The 27,174-nt window shown below is 50.0% G+C and overlaps 1 protein-coding gene across 1 annotated transcript in view; it reads right to left on the bottom strand.

The window, feature by feature from the left end:
• Positions 1-26,503: 26,503 nt before the first annotated feature.
• LOC126539905 (tRNA (uracil-5-)-methyltransferase homolog B-like) overlaps positions 26,504-27,174 on the bottom strand; it is an 87,407-nt gene continuing 86,736 nt past the window's right edge. Inside the window, exon 14 of the mRNA XM_050186723.3 lies at positions 26,504-26,717. Coding sequence (XP_050042680.1) covers positions 26,591-26,717 — 127 coding nt within the window. The 3' untranslated portion in view covers positions 26,504-26,590. The remainder of the gene's footprint in view (positions 26,718-27,174) is intronic.

Below are 27,174 nucleotides of genomic sequence, written 5' to 3' on the forward strand. Positions count from 1 at the left end.
TAAATTTCTCTGGTAACAAAAATTGGCAGTGGCTTAGCTCGGCTATGCCAGGATATACGTAGCGAAAGCTAAGGCCTAGCATGGTTATCCTTGATTAATCTTGATTGCAAGTCCAGGTTCGTCTGGTTGTCTAGCTATGTTGCGGCGTTTAGCCAGTCATTCTGCGCGCTGTTTGTCTGTTTCCTGGGCGATTCGTTTCCCGTTCATCTCGTTCCGATGTCGATTCCATGCCTCCTCCTGCTTATCAGAATTGTCGCCGTCCATACTGCCGCCTCAACTGTGGTTGCGGCGCACGCGAGCTCTCCTTTTCAATCCGCCGACATGTTATGTTATCAGGCACGCGACGCAGCTGGCGAAGCGAGCGGAGGCGAGCGCAACGACGAGGAACGTGGTTTGCCGTCATGTGCCTCCTCGGAGGACCTTCATGGCGAAATCACAACTTCGCGGCCAGTAAAGCTTTCGCTTTAAAAATAAATGCGTCCGGCAAACTCTCAAATGCCTATATGGATATTGTTACGTTTCGCCTACGACGCGCGGTATAGCCGGCGCGGATGCAACGGACGCCGGGGCCTCGTTCAAAGCGGCGGACACATTGGCCCGTTCAGCGCCGCCGATACGCCTCCCCGCCACGCGCGTCCAGGCATGTTTCAGTGCCACGTGTCTTCAAGTGTGCGTGTGTGTGTGTGTGCATGTTGGTGCCCACGCTTGTCAAAGCGCGGCAGCCGGGGAGAGGAGCTCCCCAAGTGTGAAGCGAGGAGGTCTGACCGGCGCCGGCTCGGCGGATGCGTCACTACACTCGTCTCAACATGTCTCTCAGCGTGTCCGTGCCCCGCCGTCACGTGGCCTCGTCACGAGGCCTTCCTCTTGCCCTCGACTCCGAGAGTATAAGAGCAGCTGCCCCCGGACACCAAGAGGGAGGCTCCGATTTCTTCCGTTGAGTTACGTGCTCTCCCGTCTCTCCACTTCGGTCGACCTGACCGCCCGCTCTTTTGCGATGCTAGAATAAACAAGTTGTTCTGTTACCAGTCGACTCATGCTTTGCCCAGATTCCAACAATATCCTAAATGGATAACAGTTTTCCTTAAGACATCCCTTCTAAGGCGCACTGACCGCACATTCATATAGACAGCTTAAGTTCTCCCACACTTCCCTGTCGAAACAACTGTAATTCCAATATCAAATAATCGCACTTAAAGGTATGGTGACCCCGTATAAAAATACATGTGTTCCCATTTATTTATTTATTTATTTATTTATTTATTTATTTATTTATTTATTTATTTATTTATTTATACCTACTGCAGCCTCAATAAGGCTATTGCAGGAGTGCGATGAACAGCAAACATACAAACGTTTATAAACAAGCTTGCGTGAATCTTTTCAGTGGTAGTGAACGGATGTTGGCCAATAATGAATTCCAGACTTCAATTGCTGATGGAAAAAACTGTTTTTAAAGAAATCAGCGTGGGCAAAAAAGTTGAGATGTTTAGCGCATGGTGACTAATCGCACATGAGGCATTGGAAAAAGTCAAGTAGTTAGCTAAAGAGAGGCGAGGAGAATTTATTAACGTGTGAAGGAATTTTAAGCATTCATGTTTGCGACGCTCTGCACGAGGAATGAGACCAAGTAGGGGAAGAGAGTTAGACGGTGAAAATTGCTTGTCATAACTTCTACAAACAAAACGCACTGCCTTTTTTGCACTGATTCTAGTTTTTTGACGCTAGAGTGTTTGCATAGATTCCATACAGCGCAGCCATATTCGAGGATGGGGCGAATGAGGGTTTTATATGTAAGAAGTTTAGGTTCTTGAGGAGCAAGACGCACCGTACGATGTAAGTAACCTAGTCTTTTAAGGGCCTTCTTACAGGTGACATCAATGTGTTTCGACCATGACAAATCGTGTGTTAGCAGATACCTAAATATTTGAATTCGAAGACCCTATTTAAAGTAATATTGTTAAAGACATAGGCAAAGAAGGAAGGGGATGAGCGTCGTGTAAATGACATGGAGACAGTTTTGGAAAAGTTGATATTCATTTGCCATGCTTTGGACCAGTTACAGAAATCGGCAAAATAATTGTTAAGGACAATATGATCAGTAGCAGATTTAATTGTATGATATAAAACGCAATCACCTGCAAAAAGGCGTATTTTAACTGAGGTGTGTAGGGGGAGATCATTCATATAAAGCAGGAATAAAAGAGGACCTGGTAATGATTGTTGGGGAAACCCTGATAAAACAGGCATCAAATGTGAGTTAGTAGAGTTGAAACATACATATTGCGAACGCTGGGAAAGAAAGCCCGATATACAGGTAACCAAAGATGCATTTTTTAGTATAGCGAACAGCTTGTGCATAAGTTTAGGGTGGGAAACAGTGTCGAAGGCCTTTGCAAAGTCTATAAAAACTGCATCAATGTGGTCACCTATGTCTAAAGAGCTGCTAATGCCATGAACGAAATCTGTCATTTGTGTTATAGTGCTAAGGCCACGTCTAAAACCATGCTGGAAAGTGCATAAAACTTCGTTAGTTTCAAGAAATTCCATATGTTTTAAGATAATGTGTTCGAGTAATTTACATGAGTGTGCTGTTAAAGGGACACTAAAGGTTACTATGAAGTCAAGTTAAAGTGACAAAGCAATGCTCTAGAACGTCTAAGGCGCCAATATAATCGCCTACAGAGCTTTAGTAACCGAGAAATTGAGGTAAATGCATGACACGATTTGAGACCCCCCAGCGACATTCCGGTACTAGCCCGATGACGAAGGCACTCCTCATCATAATTTGTCACTAGTACTCAACTACTCGTGTTAAAAATATCATTTCATTTGGTTATAAGACGGAAGAAAATGTTACTTGTCTACTTCTGTTCGATTCTAAGAAAAAACATTTTGACGTTACCCTTCAGTAGTATGGGTAGTCGAAAGGTTTCGTTTTCGCTCGACTCTGCACCGCGAGCGCTTTGGAGTATCAGTTGTTTCGTTATCGCGTCGTTCTGCGCTGGTTCTGCTGGCTCGCGAAACTTGCATTTGGAACCAGCAGCGATAATGCCACGTCCATGTGATGTCGTGGGATGCGCGAACGGTCCGCGGAACTTGGCCAAGGGCAGTTGCAGCGGCGAATCCAACGTTACTTATTACTGTGTGCGAACGAGTGAACCTCTCACTTCGAAGTGGTTAAGTGCCGTACCTCTGCCACAGCGCATTGGCAAAGAGCCGGAAAGGTACTAGCCTAGTGTGCTCGCTGCACTTTCGTCCAGAGGATGATGAGTTCAACGCCGACTTACTGACGTGTGGAGTGCCTTTCAAAGCAATGCTTTCCCGTAGCGCTGTTCCGTCGGTCTTGCCTGCATTCTCCGAAGCGCAAGAACAACTGCAGGTCGGAGACGGGGCGGTGAGTGCGGCATTTGGTTTTCACGAAGGAAAAGCTACAATGTGCGAATATGTACAGCCATGACATACAGTTGCCGTCGTAGTAGTACGCAACGACGCCGGCAGCGCGAGCCCTCAGCAGCAGGTCACGTTCATCAGTCCTTAATCGCTGAAGTCGAGCCCAGCCCAATGTGTCGTTGTCAGGGTCGTTCATTGCAACGAGCGTCAAAGTTGGCGTCATAAAGAGATTCTAAAGAAGGAGATGGAAATGTGGGATTACGTGCAGCGCATAAAATGAACCAGCTTATCGTCGCGCGCTTTTTCTTCCGCTAGCCACCATAGTTCCACTTTCGTGCTGCTGTCGGCTCTATCTTTGCTCTGTTTCTGGCCGCGCGTTTGCGTTTTGGGCAGAAAAACCGTAGCGCCCTCTGCGGGCGCCGTTTTACTCACCGACGGCGCGACGTCACTATGAAACCATGACGTCACCACTCCTCGACTGGAGTGCGGGCGATTTGAACTGCGCTAGAGGTACACGCATTTTCTCTTAAAATAAGTATATTCTTCGCATGAAAGAAGCGTTTCGAGGTTTCTGGGATGATATTTCAACAGTTCACGTTGATTTAACATTAACCTTTAGTGTCCCTTTAAGGAAATTGGCCTATAATTAGATAACAATTGAACGTTACCCGACTTAAATAAGGGCAGAATTGAAGCAAGTTTCCACGAGGGAGGAAGGGTGGCTGTTGAGAAAGATTTTCTAAAGATAACTGTTAGATATCTGCTGAACAAAAGAGTATAGAACGAGAAAAACAGTCGCGATACCGTGAGGACCGCACGACTTCTTGGTGTCTAAGTTTAGGATTAAGTTGAGTACACCCTCAGGAGACAGTGATATATCGTCGATTGGAGGGTATGGTTCGGAATCAAAAACAGGGGTTACAGAGTTATCAGTCGTAAAGACACAGTACAAGTAGGTGTTAAAAGAAGAAGCTATTGTCTGCGAATCAGGAACTGCAACAATGTTAATTATTAGCGTGTCCGAGGATGACCCAGGCGGTAGGATGGCTTTCCAAAATTTACGGGGATTAATCGTCATTAATTTTGACGAGGTTACCTTGAAATAAAGTTCTTTTGCAGCAACCATTTTAGAACAGAGTTCCTTTCTTTAGCGCTATCGAATTGCGTGAGTTTGGTTGAGTCACCAGAGCGTTTCGATCGACGTAATCTGGCCACACGACATAATAAATGCAAAAGATCCCAATTCACCCAAGAAATTTCGGTGTTTGTTTTCTTTGTTTTTAAAGGAATAAAAAAGTTGATAAACTTACTGACAAGATTTTCTAAGATACTTGTCAAAGTATTAGTATCACTAGTGGTACTTATTACTTCAAACTCATGAAAACAATCGCATAGAACGTCTGTTATTGCCGAATCATCAGCGTGGTTAAAGTCAGGAAATGTGCGGTAGATATAGCGGGATTTAGGGACGATGCCTGGCACTGCAATGAACACAGCATTGTGTTCATCAATAACATCGCATTCGTAACCGGCATGAAAAAAGATGTAGTAAGAGAGACGATACCAAGGACTGAAGTTTACCGAGTAAAATCCTGAACGATCTGGTGCAGGCCACAGGAAAGTGAAATGCGGACCACTTACCGCCCTATAGCTACTTCGTGTCCGCTTACTTTCATAAAAGACTAATCAACACCAGGAGCAATAAAATCGTCCATGCAGATAACATTGGAAGAATTATTATAGCTGTGCAAAAACTTCACTTAGATTGTGTAAATACTCAATATTACAACCAGGCGGACAGTAAACGACTCCTATAATCAAAGATATAGTCAAGTTGGACTTTACACCACAAAGGCTCAGTATCAAGTGGGGCAGGGAGTACAGAGAAGTGAAGGTGTGATTGAAGAAATAGAGCAACACCGCCTCCTCTTCCGAATTTTCTCTCTCGCCTAACCACTTTGAAACCAAGGGGGAGTTAACTCAGAATCATGCACACCATCATGTTACCAGGTCTGCGATCATATGTGGCGACTAAGACTGGACCAAGGAAAGAAATTTAGAAGAATTGCTGACAAAGCTTCTTGCATCAACGTTTAAAAGGGAAAGTGTATTCCCCGTACCGTGAAGTCAAGGGTATTTGGTCCTATCAAGCGTTTCGGCGGGTTTAGTTGAGTCAGCAGATGATCTGACGAGAGTATTGAATGTGCTATCCCAATCGTATTGTACCCTGTCAATAAATACATGATCAAGTCGAAGTTGGACAGATGAGCCACTATCCCTATGGGAGCAGGACGCTTTCCAGAGCTTGTTGCGAACCTATGGCGAGAAGTCTCCTGAAACACGAAAGCTAGTGTTTTTAAGTTTATAGCAATTCCTCAGCACCAGCACCTTATTCTGAAAATCAAGGAGCTTCATAATAACGGGACGTGACCGACCTAAGAAATTATTGCCGAGTCTATGACATCTTTCGATACGTGGACGTGCGATCAAGAGTGTCCTGGAACCACTTAGCAATGTTGGAAAAAAGTTCCTTATAATTCTCGTTAGGGCCTTCGCTGAGACCATGTATAATAATGTTGTATCTACGCGACCTGTTTTATAAATTGTCGTTTCTGCAAGAGAGAGTTGATGCAGCGTTCTTTTTTTTTTTTTAATTGCTGGATTTGAAGGTGTAGGTTGTCATTGCAATCCTGCGCACCACTAGACGTTGAGGGTGACTCCAGAGAAGATACACGAGCTTTCAAAGTCTCCAACCTCGTGTTGACAGATGATTGAAACATTTTGATTTCGGCAATATCTAGAGCCAGTTCCTTTTGACCGTTTACGAGTTCGGAGAGAATTTCCGCTACTTCGTGTTTATCCACTTCTGTCAACCGGGTTTGGGAGGCAGGATCGCGCTGAGAACGAGCATTGGGCCCAGGGTTAACTTCCACATCGCCGCTCAATAAAAGTCTGCGGGTAGCATTTAACAGAGCAGAATACAAAGAAATATAGACAAAACCACGCTCTATGTGGGCGAGGCAACAGCAGCGTATATCGGTCATCAGAACAGATGCACCGAGCATTGGGAAGGTAATACACCTGCGTGATGAACAGACAGCGGATCAAACATGGTGACCGCGCCGCTATTGCCTCGCCCGCTGAAGGAAACTGCCGCGGATGCTTTTATAGCCGTAAACCATGTCGTCGTGGAACCTGGTCTGTCGATGATTGGGCGGTGGATTGTGACGTTAACCATCTCCAGCGGAGGATGGGGTATATGGACCGATGAAGCGAGGAGCAAGCTGTCGCTGTTATCCGCGAGGAAGATAGGGTCGACCACGCATTGACCGCCCGGCACATCCATGACACGGCGAGGGAACGATGATGACGTCGAGTGCAGCGCGACGTCAGGGACCTGCGCAGCAGCATTCTCAAACATGGAGGCAGCAAGGTAGCCAGCGAACTGCGTGATGAACAGACAGTGGATCAAACATGGGGCCCGCGCCGCTGTTACCTATATGATTATAAGAACGTATATATGATTATACGTATATTTGATTATAAGGAGGTAATAGAATCCCACGTGAATACCCTTGTGTTACCATATGATACATATGCCGCCAATTAATCACAGGGGATCCTGATCTCGAGAAGGAAAGTTACACAAAAATAAAGAATGGTTGGAGTGCATACGGCAGACATTAGCAAATCCTGACTGTGAGCTTATTACTGTCGTTGAAAATAAAAGTGTACAGTCATTGCATTCTACCAATACTAGCCTATGGAGCAGAAACTAGGAGGTTAACAAAGAAGCGTAAGAACAATTTGAGAACCGCGTAAACAACGATGGAACGGAAATGTTAGGCGTAACGTTAAGAGACGGGAAGACAGTGGTGGTGAATCAGAGAGCAAACGGGGATAGCCGATATTCTAATTGACATGAAGCTGGGCAGGCCATGTAATACGCACAATGGATAACCGGTGGACCATTAGAGTTACAGAATGGGTGCCAAGAGAAGGGAAGCGCAGTCGAGTCCGGCAGAAAACTAGGTGGTGTGATGAAATTAGGAAATTTGCAGACACAAAATGGAATCAGTTGGCGCAGGACAGGGGTAATCGAGATCGTAGGGAGAGGACTTCGTCCTGCAGTGAACATAAAAATAAGCTGATCATGATGATGATAGCTACATAGGAAGGGACCATAAACGTGATTTTGAAAATGGGATCTGTAGTTGGGAAAGAGAGCAAGTAGCGAAGAGCGGCCAGTCCAAATTGGAACGTTGAATAAATAACAAACGTAGTCACAGGAGTACAAATACAGAGAAAAAGAAAAGGTGGCGAGTGAGCTTGCGCAAGAGAAAATTGAATGCACAAGTGAACGTTGGGTGCCTAACATTCGTAAGAGAGACCAAGGTGCACCAAAAAGATTCTGTAACCATGTAAGAGCACTGGGAGCTCCAACTAAAAGTTCGCAAACAGCTATAAGGGATGAAGATGGTAACATATTTGAAGGGAAACGATGCACTGCGGTCAGAGACCGTTATTAGGGAAAACTTCGGTACAAAAGAAATCCTATTTCGCATCCAAACAGATCCAGCAACAACAGAGAAGCGTGAGAAATCAAAATTTGGCACAGAAAACATTTAGTGGTAAAAGGCAGAAGGAAATGTCTTTAATAACACCGTCGCAGGACCTGATGAAATCCCAATACATCTAATCAAAAACCTCGGTCTAAAGAGCAAGGCACTGCTGACTAAGCCGTAGATCAAGTGATTAAAACGATGGAAATTCCGGTTGGATGGCGTAAAAGCAAGATGAACCTTGATCATCTACAAGGGCAAAGATGATAAGGATAGGAGGAGCTCGTACAGGCCAGTTACAGTAACGTCGGTAATATAGAGAATGGGAATACAAGCCATAAAATTAGAACTGTCAAAGGGGGTGGGAAAAAATGATATACTGCGGGAACTACAGAATGGGTTCAGACCAGGCAGACGCTTTAGAGGATAATTTGTTTGTGCTGACTCAGTGCATAGAGATTTCAGTAGCTTTTAATAGAACTATATGGATAGCATTTCTAGAGAGAGAGAACTTGAAGGAACGCAGAGAGGTCGGCGTGAGCTAGCGTGCTCTAGCCTGCTACTCTGCACAGGGGGAGCGCGGAACGGCGATGTAGATGCTGGATGAGTGGTGATGAACTCATAGAAGAAGGATGCACAACAATGAAGGCGAATTCAGCATTCTCATGGTCATCAATAAAGTCCAAAAAGTCATTCAAAAGTGTCATGCGCCTTCTAGAGCATGGCTGGAGTTCTCGAATCTAATTGAACTTCACAAAAACACGCTACGAAGAAGCCTGTGCGTGGATTTCTCCTGCGTGAGCAGCACATGTGCAAAGAAAGGTCTTTAAATTATGTAAACAGCAGCGATAAGCGGCTCCAGTACGGCGAGAACATGCAGGGCCGGAGTCTGGAGGCCACAGCGAATCACGCGCATTGATTGTAGCAGGTGCTTCAGCATTTTTTCAACGCTTTGCTTGTCATTGTTTTCGGCTCCTTGCTTGCCTGTAGGGTCATGGGCTTTACTAGCCTTAGCATCCACTCCTTGACGTAGAGAAACACTACGGTTAGCAGTGTGTTCAATGGGGCAGGTTGGTTCATCTGTAGAATAAAAAAACAGAAACAGCGCGACATCGGACGAGCGAGTAAAGAGCACAGGACAGAGCGCTGACTAGCGATCACATGCTTTATTTGCAGAAGCAGCATATATAGACATCATTGAAGGCGACGTAAAACCCGCCGTGGTTGCTCAATGGCTATGGTGTTGGGCTGCTGAGCACGCGGTCGCGGGATCGAATCCCGGCCACGGCGGCCGCATTTCGATGGGCGCGAAATGCGAAAACACCCGTGTGCTTAGATTTAGGTGCACGTTAAAGAACCCCATGTGGTCGAAATTTCCGGAGTCCTCCACTACAGCGTGCCTCAGAATCAGAAAGTGATTTTGGCTCATAAAACCCCATAATTTAATTTAAGGCGACGTAAAGAACAGCAAAAGAAGGATAAGCGTTAGCCACGGAGATAATCCGGTTCTTTTGTTGATACCGTGAGGGACGCAGAATTGAAGCATGCGCCGCCGCTTGTAAATATGCAAAATTCCTCAAAGATTTCCCGCGCGCGCATTTTCTCTATACGTTCCAATTAGTTTGCACTTCTTAAGGATCGGGGTGCAATTAAACGTGTTACAGTGGGCAGCCAAATGACTGTACGGGTTTCCTTTTAGTGAAGCGGCATGCTCGCGCAAGCGATCATTAACGCACGTCCACGTTTGCCCGATATAGCAACGTTTACGCAGGCCGTCTGTAAAATCCCCCCCCCCCCCGATATTGTTTCGTGCTTTAACGTTTTGGTTGATGCCATATAGCATTCACACACCTTCACTGCAGTGACCAGCAGTTGCCAAAGTTTTTCATACACTGTAACTTTCCTTACTTCCCTCTTCATCCTTCCCTCAAGCCTTCCCTTTTACAAGACTTACAAGACCACCTCAGCGCTCCCTCTACCGTCCGCCCGCCTTGCACAGCCTTGCAGCTCACCCTCGCGTTCCTTCGCGTCTAATTTTTTTTACGGCTTTCAGCCCGTGGCGGCTCCTATATTGGTTCCGGATGCTTTTCCTGCCAAATTCCTCTAGAGAAGTTCTCCGCCTGTGCGGACCACGCTTGTCGGCTTCGAGACCCTGTGAAAAACGCGTACGTCACTTTCAATGGCAGTGGTGAGCCGTCTGCAGTCATTTGCAGAACAATGGCACACGGACACGTGTCACACCTCCCCGTTGGCCGGGCCCTACCGCAGGAAAACAAATACGACTAAGCAAACATTAAAGGATAGCAGCAGTTGTAGTGAGAGGAAGGCATTTCAAGAAATTACACATATGCCAACGAACACAGGCCATCAAAGGATATGTAACTGCTGCCGCCGGGGATGCGCGGACGTGAACAACACATTGAAAAAGATGCGCCAAGTATTCACAAGCCGTGTGTAGCGCTACGAAGGCCACACGAGTGGTTCGGGCTTTGCCAGCCTGTCGATAGCGAGCACACAGCTCTGTCCGTATGGATGGCATGCTGAAAACAAAAAGCAAAAGAATTGAATTTTAGCGTTTTCCGTGCCAAAACCAGGATTTCTTTATGAGGTACGGCGTAGTGGCGGACTCCGGATTAATTTTGACCATCAGGGGATCTCTAACATGTCCACAATGTACGGGACACCGGTGTTCTTGCATTTCGCGCCCATGGAAATGTGGCCGCCGCGGTCGTGATTTCATGCCGCGTCCTCGTGCTTAGCAGTGCAACACTATAGCAGCACCACAGCCACTAAGCCGCCGCGACGGGTAAAAAGAGAAAAAAACCTGTACGGTGGCATAAGGGGAGAAAAAATAAGGTGGCTGTTCCTTGCTTTCCAAATAAGATAGAATAAAAAACGAATAAGAGAAAAAGAACAACCAAGAACTTGCCGCAGTGAAGCCGACATTTCCGTTCCTGCTGGATTATCGAAAAAAATGGGTTCTTGCAGTAAAATGCGGAGCCCAAGGCTATTCTGCAGTTTCAAACGCAATACAAGCGTGCAGCAGGAGAGGGTGTCAGGGTAGACTATATGCGAATTCATTCTCTCTCCATTCGTTCCACGACTGGACTGGGTGGCCCGTACTCGCGGCTTCCTGGCAGACCAACAGACGGGCTTCCGGCGGCGGCGGTGCACTGCGGACTCCATCGCTGACACGGTGTCCACCCTGGAGGACGCCAAGGCCGGCGGGGACCTCGTGATGCTCTTGCTTATCGACGTACAGGGTGCCTTCGACAGCCTCCCTCCCACAGTTGTCCAGCAGGGCCTGGACCTCCTCGGCATCTGTGGCAACCTGCGGGAGTTCCTCTCGTCGTTCCTGCACAATCGCACCCTCAGGATACGTGTGGCTCAATCGCAGAGCACCCCCCGTTCAGTCGCTGCAGGCGTGCCACAGGGATCAGTGGTGAGCCCCTTCCTTTTCAACCTGGCCTAGGCACGGTTGCCTGCTGCCCTGCCGATCGACCCTCACTTACCCGTGCAGTCCTCAATCTACGCGGACGACATCGCCCTATGGGTGCAGGGACCACCGCAACACATTTGCAAGGTACGTGCGGCCCTACAGAGAGCCCTGGACACTGCGGCTGCCTACTTGTGCAGCATCGGCCTTACCATCTCGGCCAGAAAGACCGAGGCCTTGCTACTGCATCCCAGAGCATCAGCCCACCACTCAGCTGCCCGGCTGCGCTTGGAGGGCGTCCAGATCCCATGGAGCAAGTCAATCACCTACCTGGGGCTGCGCATTGATCATCGGCTGACTTGGCTGCCGGCTACCAAGGCCTTGTGGGCCCAGACGCTTCGGGTCCGCAAGGCGATCTCACAGCTCCTTGCCCGTGGACAGGGCTGTACCACCAGATGGGCCTTGCAGCTATTTGAAGCTGCAGCCACTTCACGGCTACTGTGTGCCCTCACTCTCGTAGCGCTGCCCCCACCCCGCCTACAGAAACTGGAGCTGCAGCACCGGTCAGCAATACGGCTCTTTCTTGGCGTTCCCCGAACCTCACAAGTGGCCGCCACTTTGGCTGAGGCTGGTGCCTGGCCCCTGACATTACTCTTCCTGCAACAGGGGCTACGACACATTGATCGTCTACACCATGCCTCAGATGGTCAAGCACTCCTGACCCGCCTACGCTCCCGGCCAGCATCACACATGGGACGGCTGTGTGGCCTCTATAAGGAAGTCATAGGGGGCACGCCTGCAAACGCTGTACAGCCTCGAGCACCAAATCGACCACCAATCCCTATCTCGACGGAGTTGCCAGGTGTCTCGAAGAACCGTTCCCCAACATGTTCCCTACAGCAGACGGCAGCCTCTCTCCTCCAAGAGAAACTTGGGGACCACCTTCACATCTTCGTCGAAGGATCCGTGATACCGGGGACGGGCTCAACCACAGCAGCCTGCGTTGCACCGGCCCTACAAAAGAGCAAGCTGTGCCGTCTCCCGGGACATGCAAGCTCTACCGCAGCAGAGCTAGCAGGACTCCACCTTGCTGTGGACCTACTTGCAGAGGAGCTACCAGTGACCCCGGCAGCCATCTTCTGCGACTCCAAGGCGGCGCTGCTCTGCCTGCAGAACCCTGACAGGGCTAGCCTTGGGGTTGCGCTGCCCTCTTCAAGACCGACGGCCCTTCAGGACGCAGGATGTTCACTATCCATGCATTGGCTACCGGCACACGTGGGGATCCCGGGCAATGAAGAGGCGGACACTCTTGCAAAAAGTGCCCACCACTCGAGCGTCCCCCTCAGCCCCGCTATTATGGCCGCAGACTTCTCGAGACACAGGCTGCGCCGGCACATAATCGCCTGCCACCCGGACAAACGGATATCCTTGCGCCGGCCTCCACGACCTCTTCCACAGCACGGCCTCCTAATAAGGGATGCCTCGTTGCTGCTCCGACTGCGAGTTGGGTGCTACTGGACGGCAGCCCTCCGGCACCGCCTTGGGAAAGCCACCTCGCCAGCCTGTGCCTCCTGTGGTGAACCAGAGACTCTGGAGCACCTCCTGCTGGCCTGCCCTGCTCACCTGCAGCACCGCGGCCGACTTCTGCAAGAGTTCCACCGCCTGGCGCTCCCATGTTCACGACAGGAAGATATCCTCTTCCCCTGTCGTAATCAGCTACCAGCCTTCCCAAGTGTCGTCGAGTACCTCGACTCGTCGGGGCTCTCGGCGAGACTATAGGAAATTTCTACAAAAACGGATGGCCTAACGGCCATCCCACCACCTCGGGCTTCCTGATTCGCCACTACTTCGCTTCTACTGGACCACCTCCTATACGGTCAAACCCCAGCCTACTCCTCCGGTCGAACCCACTGGGCCCTCCCTGCTGGGCTGCTCTGATGCTGCTAGGACGACCTTCTACCTTTCTCCCTCCTACCCTCTCTCTCTTTTAATCCAATCTCCCCACCCTGCTAGCGCTGAGCCGTGCTCCCGCATGGGTTGCAGAAAATAGTGCTAGCCTTTCTTCCTTCCCCACAAGAACCACTTCTCTCCATTCGTCCGACGTCTTCGTCAGGCAATCGCAAACGTGTCTCTTTGGAGTCGCTGGCCACTTCTGTTTGCGTGCACCGGATTGCAGTAGCAAAATGAAAAGACACGCTGCAACAGTCAAGCAAACGAAGCTTGCGTCTTACTTCAAGAAACACCGAACGGATGAAGCAGGCGGATGAAAAGAGGTACCTTCGTCAATGCACAAAACTGCCCCTTTCTCAGCACAGCTGGAAAACCAAGCGCGTCGGAACTTCCGTAGTGACTCAGGAAAAGGCGCAGTCATATGTGAATGGCCCGAGAATTAACCTCAGTAGGTCTTAAAGAACGACAAGCACGAGACCGACGCGCTACTGATAAATGATGGCGACCGCCGTACAGTTTCAAGGGACATTTGCTCTAAAGACAGCGCCGTGCAAAGTGGCGCCATCGCCACGGAGCAATACCCAAGCAAGGTGAGTGGCATGGCACCTACACATTCTTGTTCGCCTGCCCTCGTTGCGACGAGTGCAAATATTTTTTACTTCGAGCTTTTTGCCTCAAATACTCAACACGTACTTGATCCAGAAACGAAGGAGACGCTGCTGCTCGATGCCTGGACCCCTCCGACTATGATTATCCAGTCACAGAGAAAAGAAAGCGGAAGTTCCAACCTCAATCGGTAGATCATTACCCATGGCTAGTTTAATCAGAGAACCTTCAAGGTGCGCTATGCAAACATTGCGTATTCTTCGCAGGCGAGTATGCAAGAAAAGGGGAGCACCAGCGCTTGGGCTGCATTGTAACTAAGGCGTTTACCAAGTACAAGAGACATGTGCATTCCTTCAAAAGCGACGCATCCACAGCAGACAAGCATTCACACATCCACGCATCCAGCAGTGAACAACTGAGAACTTTCTAGCAGTCCGGTCCTCCTGACGGCATGACATCTTAACGCAACTTGACCACAGTCTTAAAAAGTAGTCGGAAGAAAATCGCAACAACTTGCTACCAATAATAGAAACACATTTTTTGTGTGGCAGGCAAGAAGTGCCGCTTCACGGTACAGACAATTCTAGTGCAATCTCAAGTGCTGCCATTGACAAACGACGAAAATTTCCACGTGCTGCTTAGGCTGAAGGCCAAATGTGGAGTTGCTGCCTTGAGAGCTCATACTGAAACATCTTCAACGAATGGGCTGTACACTAGCTCAAAATTCAAAATGAGTTTATCACCATCTGTGGTAAAATCATACAAAGAGAGATAGTTGACAATGCCAACCCAGGCTAATGTTTTTTTTTTTTTTTTTCAGTTGTACCTGACGATCGAGGTCACTGACATATCTCGCACTGCCCACATTTCCCGATGTGTGAGATACGTTGAACACGACGCTTTGGAACTACCCATACTTCACGCGGATTTTGTAGATTTCGCTCCATGGAGTGTACGATCTCGCTGGCAAGGTGCTGGCGAGCACAGTCCTGAACAGCCTTAGGGGTCATGGCTTTAACCAGCACCTACTTTGAGGGCAAGGATACGACAGCGCGGCATTAATGGGCGGCCACCTAAAGGTGTTCAAGCCTTGATTCGTCAAACGGCGCCCAAACTGTTCTACGTGCATTGTAGCACCCACTCGTTAAGCCTTGCTCTGTTTCACGCACGTAAACTCCCCAGCATTCGCAACTCTCTGGGAACGGTATCCGCAACCTGTGCGTTTATAAGGGCTTCGCCACAGAGAACGAACCAGCATCAAAGCAAAGCAGAAATCTTAACACAAGAAAGAAAATAAGTTCTTTCCTTTTGCCTGACAAAATGGTGGAGAGTATTCTTGAGCTGTACACACCCATTGTCTAATTTCTCCAATATTTGGAAGAAGAGGGCGTGTAATCTGATACTTCATCAAATGCTTCTCAACTGCTCAGTGCTAAGGAAGCCCGAGTTTGTCATTCCGCTTCAGATATATAGTTACCTCTTTTCTTTAAGGGGGGACGCGGGTCTTGAAATCGCGAAAGATGGTCAAAAATGGCAATTTTCAAAAATTGCGTTTATGAAGTCTTTAATGTCCCAAGTATGCCTCTACAAAATATTATGGCTCAATTCCTACTCGAAGTATAAACGGCAATTTAGAACGTCGGTGAGCCGAAATTGAACGCCAAGCGCGAAGGTTTGCCTCATTTTCAAGCTGCCGTAGCTCCGCGCGACGCGAACCGATCGGCGCCATCTCGGTCTCGTTTGAAAGCTGGTTTCCCGCTCTCCATTCTGGCGAACCTCGGCACGCTGTAGACCCTCGTGCAGCGGAGCGATCGGCACCCGTTCTCAAGCGGAAAATTGTCGCGACACGGCCGCTGATTGGGTGAAACGGGCGCCTCCTCGAGGCGCAGACCTCTGATTAGCCGTGACGCACGCTTCGCCGGCCGCGGCCCCGCGGCCGCGTTGTTCGACTCCTTAACGTCGTCTGCTTTCGCCTGCACGCACGTCATTTTTCGCGCTCCTCTTTGTTTCCTAGTATTTTATTGCGAAAGCAATACTGCTCGCACTTTCGGCCCATCGATGGTCGTGGCGCCTCCTTACACAGCTGCGCGTCACGTGACCGTGTGACGTCACGCCAGACCGAGAGAGGGGGCCCAGCTTGCGGCATCGATGGTGGAAGCGAAGCCTTGCGCACCGCTGCTCCGGCGCTATCGAGAGAGGGCGCTCGCTGGTGTGACGTCACCCCAGACCGAGAGACGGGGCCCCAGCTCGCGGCATCGATGGTGGAGGCGAAGCCTTGCGCGCCGCTGCTGCGGCGCTACCGAGAGAGGGCGCTCGCTGGTGTGACGTCACGCCAGACCGAGAGGCGGGGCCCCAGCTCGCGGCATCGATGGTGGAGGCGAAGCCTTGCGCGCCGCTGCTGCGGCGCTACCGAGAGAGGGCGCTCGCTGGTGTGACGTCACGCTAGGAGGATAAATGGGGTTACAGGTCGGCTCCTCGCAGTGGTCGGCGCGCTGCCTTGCGCTATGTCTGTGATGTAGAGCCATAAGTTTAACAAAGGGCAACTATGTCCACACCATCAGCCGAACCAAGGCGCAGCCAAGGGTATTGCTTTCGCAATCTTCCAGGCTTAAGCAAGCTAAGCCTTCAGCCAATTTTTTCGTTCTGCCTTTTTCTTTATCGTTCTTGTAGATATTTTGGCTATTGAGTCGCTTCTTTTAACCACGAATTTCTTGCTTTTGCGTGCCTGGTGTCTTTGTTCCGCGTGTCACGATGGCGCGAGACGCGCGCTTGAAAGCAAGCACGCGAAAAGCAGTCAGCAAAAAGAGACGCGCATGGAATAAGAAGAGCGCTACATTGTCGAGAACTACAGCTTCGGTGTTACCGCAAGCTGCTGTGCCCTTGGTGGATGCGGCTGGACTAAGCCCGTCAAAAATGCCAACTTTTGAGACTCTGCAAGTCGCTTCGGATTCCGTGTCGTCGGAAGCGGCCGAGACGGCTGACCTAAGCCTAACGTCAACTTCGGCGTTCCCGCACGCCGCTTCGATGCCGACGGACGCGGCTGAACCGAGCTCGCGTGCTCAACGCTTCGACACGGTGTTTTTCACGGAGGCGGAGTGCGCGGGGGCGCGAAAAATACGCAGACAACATTAAAACTTCATTGGCGAAGAAGTCCGCGACTTCCCGCAAGTTCGAGCTAATGAACGTCGGCACAGCAAGTGAAGACGACGATCGCGGCACAGAGTACATCATCGTTGATCTCTCTGTGCTAAATAAGCTGTTTGCGTCCACAAGGTGCAGCAAGTGTGGGATGGCCACTCTCCAACTCGCAAAGTGCAGTGAGAGAGAATACAGCCTAGCAGTGAAGTTGGAGCTCACACGCTCAAATTGCGATTTCGCCAAGCGGCACTTCTCGTCGCCACGAGTGCCCAGGAATTCCAACATCACGCACTTTGCAAATTTTTGCAAAATGTTTCCTGTGGCTTGTCTGAAGTGTGCCATCACGTAAAGAATGCTATAGACGTTCTTTCCAGAAAAAGGGCGAGTGCGCAAACAGAATTCAATAGGATTTGACAGAAGTCGCTCTCAATGCTGCAAATTGCAAATGTTGAGATGGTCCCACTACGCATCACCGGAAGGCAGATGCAAAAAAGCAACATACCTTCTGTTACTTCCGATGAACACTACCGGAGGAATGCCTTTGCTGGCGGCCTTCAAAAATCAATTAAGGGGCCGGTTCGATGCCCATAGGAAGGTTGCCGTTCGGCTTAACGTGCGGCTGCCGAAATTCTGCTCATCGGCTAGCCTTTCTGCTATTCATGACGCAGCGAAGTTTTATCTTGGCGACTATCCTGTGGCTGCTGCCATCAAAGCAAAGCTGATTGTGTGGATGAGCAAATGCTCTCAAATCAAAGAAAATGATCGCCTAGCTTGCGCTTTGCAGGTCTTAGGAATGCGTAACCGCAACTTTTTTTTCTAAGATACACAGCCTGCCTTCTACCCTGATGACATTACTCATGTTGACATCAACCCGTAACATACTTTCTCCACACTAAGAAGGCTGAAGAGCTACCTCCGGAATCGTATGAACCAAGAAAGATTGACCAGACTAGCACTACTCAGCCTCCATCGAGAAATTCATGTGACCCAGGAACACAAGCTTTTGCAGCTTGCCAAGAAGATCATTCTCGTTTAAACTGCTCTCAATGCTTCAAGAGTCCATGACAAGCAAGACTAGCACTACTCAGCCTCCATCGAGAAATTCAAGTGACCCCGGAACAGAGACTTTTGCAAGTTGCCGAGAAGAACCTTCTCGTTTAAGCTGCTCTCAATGCTTCAAGAGTCCATGACAAGCAAGACTAGCACTGCTCAGCCTCCATCGACAAATTCAAGTAACCCCGGAACACAGACTTTTGCAAGTTGCCGAGAAGAACCTTCTCGTTTAAGCTGCTCTCAATGCTTCAAGAGTCCATGACAAGCCAGCACCAAGTAGCCCAAACTGCAACCCATCTGTGCTCGGTTAAAAGACGTTGGCGGGCTAGTTGGTTAAACTCCATGATAGAGTGTATAAGCGCGACTGAAAGAGGATATAGAAAGAAACAGATACACACAGACAGCGCTTCACTTTCAACTATATGTTTTTATTTTCGCACGCGTCGATAAATATATACCTTACGATAAATATATACCATAAATATACACATTTCAAGCATGCCCTCGACTACTGCTATTAATAGCTACCCAAATGAGTTTTCTGGGCCTCAGTAAGCTGCTCCAGTAGGTTGAAGCTCCTCTTCTCCAGCTTGAATCCAATCTCGACATGCAGGCGGCGCACAGTACACCGCTTCAGCGATGGGATATCCATACACTTTGAGAACACGTTAGTTATCTTCTCGACCGTTGGTATTGTTGGAATCGCACCGCTGGCACGAGTTGAAGGGGTCTCGGTGCTGACGCCCGTTATTGCCAATGGGTCGCAAGCCCCAAGGGTAGCGTTGGCCTGGCGGCCTGGGGCACTGGAAGCATCCGAAGGTCCCGGCAAAGCAAGAGAAGACTGGTAACAGAACAACTTGTTTATTCTAACATAGCAAAAGAGCGGCCGGTCAGGTCGACCGAAGTGGAGAGACGGGAGAGCACGTAACTCAACAGTACAAATCGGAGCCTCTCTCCTGGCGTCCGGGGGCAGCTGCTCTTATACTCTCGGCGTCGCGGTCCAAAAGGGAAGGTCACGGGATGAAGGTCACGGGACGGCGGAGCATGAGCCCACGACGGCGTGCACGGTCGAGCCGAGAGACCTGCTGAACCGAGTGTAGTGACGCATCGCCAACCCTCACTTGGGGAGCTCCGCTCCCCGGCTGCCGCGCTTTGACAAGCGGGGGCACACACACACACACGCACACACGAAGACACGTGGCACTGAAACACGCCTGGACACGCTTGGCGGGTAGGCGTTGCGGTGGCGTCGAACGGGCCAAAATGTCCGCCGCTTTGAACAAAGCCCCGGCGTCCGTTGCATCCGCGCCGGCATTACCGCGCGTTGTAGGCGAAACGTAACAGACCGCCCCGCCGGGGGAAGGAGATCCCGATGGTCAGGGGACTGCATCCGCTGTCCGGAGGGATGTCGCTCGATGATGCTCATAACCGTAGTCGGGCGTCCTTTGGCGTTTCTTGAGCGCAGCGCACAGAGAAGGCCTCGTTCTCACGTTCAGGTGCACACAGGACACTGCAAAGTGACTTCGGGAGAGTTGACATTTTTGTTCTCGTTTCCGGCAAGCGTTAGAACCACGCCTGAAAGTCAACCGCTCAGTCAGCAAGCACGGCACAACCCTCACTAAGCCCTGCCAGGCTCTTTCCCCTTTTATACTGCTGCCTAGTTCCTTACAGTAGTTTAGCAGCACTCAGAACGCGTCCACAAATCGGAAAATTGCACTAGAAAGCACATCATCACTTTGAAACACTACACAAAAGCAATAGGTTAAAAATCCTGCCTCAGGAAGAAAAACATCAGTAACAAGCAATTTTGAGGCTGATTCCCACGTTAGGGGCTTCGACTTAAGCCATCGGCGTTACCGTTGAGACTCCCCTTTTTGTAACGCACCTCAAAGGAATATTGTTGCAAAGCGAGGCTCCAGCGCAGGAGGCGGCCATTTTTGGGAGAGATGGTCTGCAGCCATTGGAGAGGGCAGTGATCCGTTTCAATGATAAACCTCGAGCCGGCTAGGTAACATGACAATTTCTGAACGGCCCACACGATACACGCACACTCTTTCTCGGTGGCGCTATACGCCTGCTCACGACTGGTCAGCTTACGACTAGCATACAGGACGGGGTGTTCTACTTCTCCATTTTCCCGTTGGCACAGTACAACGCCCATGCCTCGCTCACTAGCATCACACTGAACAACGAACCCTTTTGTGTAGTCGGGCGATCGTAGCACAGGCTGGCTTGTTAGGGCGCTCTTTAGGGCGCTAAAAGCTCTTTCCTTCGTCTCATCCCAGACGACTGTTTGCGGCTCTGTCTTTCTTAGAGCATCCGTCAAGGGAGCCGCGATATCAGAGTACCTGGGGATGTACCTCTGATAGTAGCCGGCGACACCTAAGAACGACCGAATATCGGTCTTCGTGCGCGGTTGCGGGAAGTCTCGCACAGCGGCCACCTTTATTTCAGAGGGGCGGCGTCGACCCCGACCAATCACGTGTCCGAGGTAGACAACCTCGGCCTGTGCTAACTGGCACTTGGGAGCCTTGACTGTCAAGCCCGCATCGCGCAGGCGGGTTAGCACTGCCCGCAAGTGCGCCATATGCTCAGGCCAGGATGCGGAGAATATCGCTACGTCGTCTAGATACGGTAAAGCGAATTCTTGCTGTCCCCGCAACACTTTATCCATGAGGCTTGAAAAGCAGTATGGCGCGTTCTTCAAACCAAAACTCAAAACTTTAGGACGGAATGTCCCCATTGGTGAAATGAATGCCGCATACCTACTAGCCTCTTCTGTAAGTGGAACCTGCCAATAACCCCTGACAAGATCTAGGGTGGAAATAAACTGAGCGCTACTCACTCTCTCAAGGCGCTCCTCGATGTTAGGGATCGGATAAATTTGATCCTTAGTGATGGAATTAAGCCTGCGGTAGTCGACGCAAGGACGAGGTTCCTTGCCCGGTACCTCAACTAAAATCAAAGGGGAGGTATAATCACTCTCACCCGCTTCAATAACACCGAGCTGTAGCATTTTCTTTACCTCAGCCTCCATAATATCGCTCTGGCGGGGTGACACCCGGTACGCCTTGGATCGTACTGGCTCTGGGGAGGTAAGTTCTATGTCATGAGTAAGGACAGAAGTCCTACCAGGCCTCTCAGAGAACAGACCTTGAAACTCTTGTAAGAGCTGGTGTAGTTCGGTTTTCTGCTCAGGCGACAGCGATGCTTTACTTATTAAGTCACTAATGACTTGATCGGTGTCTTTCCTGTTCGTCACTGAGCCTAGTCCCGGAAGCTCGACCGGAAGCTCTTCTAACTTTCCCGCATCGGGAATTTCCTCTCCAGTATCTGGTGCCTTTAACGCTACAGGCTCAATTTTATCCCGTTCGGGCGTGCCCTGAATACCAGCTTGCTGCGCCTCTGACCCTTTTTCATCGTTCAACAACGTCGGCCCCGCAACTACCGCCTTTGCAGCGAGCTCCCGAACCTTCGATCTGGTTAAGGCCTGAACGCTAGCCTCACCAAACAAAAGCCCCTTCTCGCGCAGGAGGTGATCGGACCTGTTCGAAAATAGGTACGGGTACTGGGGGGGCAGCATAGATGACACTGCGGCCTCCGTCTCAAGTGCTCCGAAAGGTCCTTCAATAAGCACTTTTGCTACCGGCAGACACACGCTATGAGCTTCCACTGCTTGCTTGATCCATGCGCACTCGCCCGTGAACATATCGGGTTCTACGTAAGAGGGGTGAACGACATCCATCGTAGCTGCGGTATCGCGAAGCACTCGGCACTCTTTCCCGTTCACGAGGAGGTCTCGCATGTAAGGCTCGAGAAGCTTCATGTTCTCGTCAGTGCTGCCTAATGAAAAAAACACGACTTTTGGTTTTGTTTCTGGGCACTGCGCCGAAAAGTGTCCCGGCTTCTGGCACGTATAACACACGCGCACTTGCCTCATCTCGAACCGCTTTCCGCGTTCGGCTTCGGCTGCCGCCGTCTCCTCACGTTCGGTCGGACACTGCGCCGAAAAGTGACCCGGCTTCTGGCACGTATAACACACGCGCGCTTGCCTCGTCTCGAACCGCTTTCTCATGGGCGTGAACTTCGGCCTCTCAAACTTAGAGCCAAATTCACCCTTTTGACCGTCCTTAGCTCCACGAGCCCGACGCGTCACAAACTCCTCGGCTAACTCAGCGGCTCTAGCCACCGTACTAACGTCTGGCCTATCCAAGACCCAGTACCGCACGTTCTCAGGTAACCGACTATAAAACTGTTCTAGCCCGAAACACTGCAGAACTTTCTCGTGGTCACCAAACGCTTTCTCTTCTTTGAGCCACTCCTGCATGTTTGACATAAGCCTGTACGCAAACTCTGTATATGACTCACTTCTGCCTTTCTCATTTTCCCGAAACTTCCGACGGAACGCCTCCGCTGACAGCCGGTACTTTTTTAGCAGACTCGATTTCACTTTGTCGAAATCCTCTGCCTCCTCTCTCTCCAAGCGAGCGACTACGTCGGCCGCCTCGCCGGGTAGCAAAGTGAGCAAGCGCTGTGGCCACGTTTCCCGAGAGAACCCCTGCTTCTCGCACGTTCGCTCAAAGTTAACCAGGAACAAACCAATGTCCTCTCCAAGCTTAAACGGCCGCATCAGGTCAGTCATTTTGAACAATACTCGTTCTCCTGCACCGTGTGCCTGACTTCCATTACGAGCGCGTTCCATCTCTAACTCGAGACGCTTCATTTCCAACGCGTGTTGACGGTCGCGCTCTTCTTTTTCTTTCTCTTTTTGTTCTTTAAGTTCGCGCTCCTGTTTCTCTTTTTGCTCTTTAAGTTCGCGCTCCTGTCTTTTTGCCGTCTCCCTCTCCTCAATGGTCTCAAGGCATTCCGACAGCTCGTCATCCTCAGCTTCTAACTCAAGAATAGCCCTTAGCAGTTCTGGTTTTCTGAGTTTGTCTGAGACATCCAGACCCAACTCTCTCGCAAGCTCCAGCAATTTCGGTTTGCGCAACGACTTCAAATCCATGGCTGCTCTGAATGCTGCTTTCTCTACTGCCTACTATTGTCTTGCCGCAAACTAACCCGGTAGCAACGACAACCACAATTACCAGCTCTGTTTCTAACACTAACAAAAGCCTGGCAAAACTCAGAAGAAGAAAGTCCCGCACTCACCAAACCTTGCAGCCAAGACTTCAGCGCAGTCGTTCCGCTGCAGGCAACCAGTCATCACACAGGGCTCGTTGCGCTGCTCCCGGATGGTCGTTGTGCTGCTCAGCATACAGTCAACCGCATCTCTTCGCTGCTGGCCTCCGTTGTCGCGATCTCACCGCTGGCAACCAGATGTAGTAATCGCACCGCTGGCACGAGTTGAAGGGGTCTCGGTGCTGACGCCCGTTATTGCCAATGGGTCGCAAGCCCCAAGGGTAGCGTTGGCCTGGCGGCCTGGGGCACTGGAAGCATCCGAAGGTCCCGGCAAAGCAAGAGAAGACTGGTAACAGAACAACTTGTTTATTCTAACATAGCAAAAGAGCGGCCGGTCAGGTCGACCGAAGTGGAGAGACGGGAGAGCACGTAACTCAACAGTACAAATCGGAGCCTCTCTCCTGGCGTCCGGGGGCAGCTGCTCTTATACTCTCGGCGTCGCGGTCCAAAAGGGAAGGTCACGGGATGAAGGTCACGGGATGAAGGTCACGGGACGGCGGAGCATGAGCCCACGACGGCGTGCACGGTCGAGCCGAGAGACCTGCTGAACCGAGTGTAGTGACGCATCGCCAACCCTCACTTGGGGAGCTCCGCTCCCCGGCTGCCGCGCTTTGACAAGCGGGGGCACACACACACACACGCACACACGAAGACACGTGGCACTGAAACACGCCTGGACACGCTTGGCGGGTAGGCGTTGCGGTGGCGTCGAACGGGCCAAAATGTCCGCCGCTTTGAACAAAGCCCCGGCGTCCGTTGCATCCGCGCCGGCATTACCGCGCGTTGTAGGCGAAACGTAACAGTATCTTGTTGCAGTGAAAGGAATCGTGCACAACGTGGAGCTGTCATACTTCATGCTGTATCTTCTTTTCTCCGCATTTTGTGGGCGCTTTCACGAGGGCGTCGACAGTTTGCCGCCCGAAATAGGCGACGCTTTGACCTCCTTCCTCACATTGAACTTTGTGCTTTCGCTGACACCGAGCATCTCAGCGACGAACTTGGCCGTGGCCTCCACGCTGCGTTCAGGCACCCTGTTACGCCAATACGTGTAGCAGTGGAGGGTCATGTTGCGTGAATCACTATTCAGGATATGGCCACTCTTGTTCTTGTCGAGGCTCCTTGGTGGTATGGACATCGAGGCGACACAAGGCTCGTTTGGCAACAAAGTCCGATTTCAGCTCACTGGGCTCCACGGCGGAAAACTCGTACGGAATGCCTTGCGTGAACTGGCAAGATAGCAGGCTTACAAAAATATAATAATAATAATAATAACGCAAAGGAAAAAAATTTGTGAGAACACAAAACCAAGATATATGAATTTTATGCTATTTAAAACCAAGAGTATTTATTTAAAACCATGTTTAAAACGATGAATGAAGCATTTTTGTACCTTTTCTGCCTCGACCGTATCCTAACCCCAGGTTTGTAATGGTTGCAATAAATGCATTGTTTTATGTAAGTATTGTTCAATAGCAACTGATTCATTTTAAGCTCGGAAAGCAAGTAGTAGATATGCTGTGTACATGTAAACAAGCACAAAAGCCATGCAGAGCTGCTCTTTCCAGTGGCGTAGCAACAGGGGGGGCCGGGGGGCCGTGGGCCCTGGGTGCAAGGGGCCAGTGGGGGGGTGTCATTTATGCCTGAATGCACCCCTCTTTCCGCCGGCTTGACTGGGCGCAAATCGCAAAGAATGCTCCGGTATCCAGTAGCCCGAGCTCAGGCACCCGGTGAGTTGCGCCGCAGAATTGTCGACTGCAGCTCTATCAACACCCCACGAAGTAATTGCACGAATGTGCGGGCTAACAAATTTAATTCGCGAAATGGTCGCTAAACTACTCGCCTTAGCGGAACGTTTCATGTGGGGTGCGCTCGTGCTGTGCGTTCATGCTGGGAGCAAGAGTCGCGAAACATACAGTGAGGCGTTGTAAGGCGTTGGGGCTCTTGGGTCCCTCTTCCTTTCAGAACGCGCAGCGAAGACGAACAAAGACAGCAGCAAGAGGGCGTTCAACCAGCACGCCCGGCGCTCGCGTTTACGGCGAAGCGTTCGTTGAGAGCGACGTTGCATAAATGGGGCCGTCAAAAGTCGCGAATGGGATTCTCTGCATCGTCTTCAGACTCGGTTCGGCCGAAGAGTTTGGCGGCGTATGACTCAACAGGCTGTAGTCGCGGGCCCGCCGTGATGTCCGGCTCGCTTTTACTTCCCCTCTCCCGCTTGCTCCGAGAAGCCGCTGCGAAACCTGCCGTTATGTTTCACGCTTTCCTTCTTACCCTCGAAAGTTTCAGAAAACTGTTGTTGTTGTGTGACTTCATGCCACAAGTACAGTGTCTGTATCAGCTGCACAGAATTTTATTAAAAAAAAAAGAAAGGTGAATTTTGTGAGGATATTTCCCGATCGAGATTCTATGAAGTTATGTCTTTTTGTGATTACTAGGAATTCGGTAGCGCGAAAAATATGGCATATAAGTAATAACCATATCCTTAATAATCCCGTAATTAGTACTTATAGAGGAAGCACTTCAATTTGAGAATTGAGGACTCAAAGTCATATCATTAACTCAACAAAAACTTCTTAAACAAAATCGTTTTAGGTGCTACAACCTACAGTACTTTGGCACTGCGGGCGGCGCCCAGTATGAAACCCGGAAATTGTCGATATCCTCGCCTTCCTCGACTACATCAGAGGGGGGGGTGACAGAAGACCTATGGGCCCCGGGTGCCAGACGACCTAGCTACGCCACTGGCTCTTTCTACTTTTATCACTTGCAATGGAGCCAAAGAGCAGACGACGAGCAGCATTGTATAAGGCACAGGGTTATTTTTCTGACGTTACCCGGCATGTGCTATAGCACATGAAAGCTCTACTAAACCTGTCATTAAAATACAAAAGTATTTATTTATACCAAGAATTGCACGTTTCAGGAGCACGATTTTTCGAGCGGGACTATTTTAGTCACGGAGGCAATCAGCTGTCACGCTTCGGTCATCTGGGCGGGGCCTCCCCTTTTTTTCTAAAGTTGTACTCAACTTATAGTTCAGAAAGTGCAGGCAAATCAAACAGAAGTATGTTATAGTCCTCTTCTCCTGTTCTTCGGTGCAGTATAGCCAACCAAGCTTCACCTGGTTAACTTCCCTGCCTTTCTCATGACTTCCCTCTTTCTTGTGATAAAAGTGGCACACTACACATGGTCAGTATTCCTATACAGTCACACTTTATTTTACTAGCCTAGCCCCTGTATTAGCAGCATCCTCCAGGGTTCCTTCAGCAATGACTGGTCATGATCGTCCAAAGAGCAGCAGCAGCTCGCAGTGCCGCGTCTGTGGGAACATGTCCACGGGACAGGCAAGCTGCAGCCGGAATGGGGGCCCTAGCTTGTGGGCCTTAGGCCGGCTGTCACACAGCCTGCGTAAGGGGGGGGGGGGGGGGGGGGGGTAATGTTCTCTCAGCACTCAACAAACAATAGCTGAGTAAAATGTGTTAGTTGGTGCTTGTTTCCATTCCATTTGTCTAATCCATTTGCAAAAAACTCTAGCCACAAACTAGCCCATCTGAAAGCATTTGTTACATATTATTGTGGTTTCAGCCTGTGACTATTCTGTTGCTGGGCCCGTCACCCGCTTTTATCACTCAAGTGCTGTAGCATTAATTAATGAGACAAACACCAAAGCAGGAAAATAACACAATGCAGACTACAAACCAAGCTTGCTTTCTTTTATTTAGTACTACGTCACTTCACTGATAGACTGATGTCTTGCCATCTTTTTTCCTGCCCATGAGCACCTGTCTCCGGCCATCTCTATTGCTAAAGTGCTCTGGATCATTCACTCTACTCTCATTGGTAGACATTCAGCCTTTACAT

Source organism: Dermacentor andersoni, chromosome 2, assembly GCF_023375885.2.
Source record: "Dermacentor andersoni chromosome 2, qqDerAnde1_hic_scaffold, whole genome shotgun sequence".
Classification (NCBI taxonomy): Eukaryota; Metazoa; Arthropoda; class Arachnida; order Ixodida; family Ixodidae; genus Dermacentor; species Dermacentor andersoni.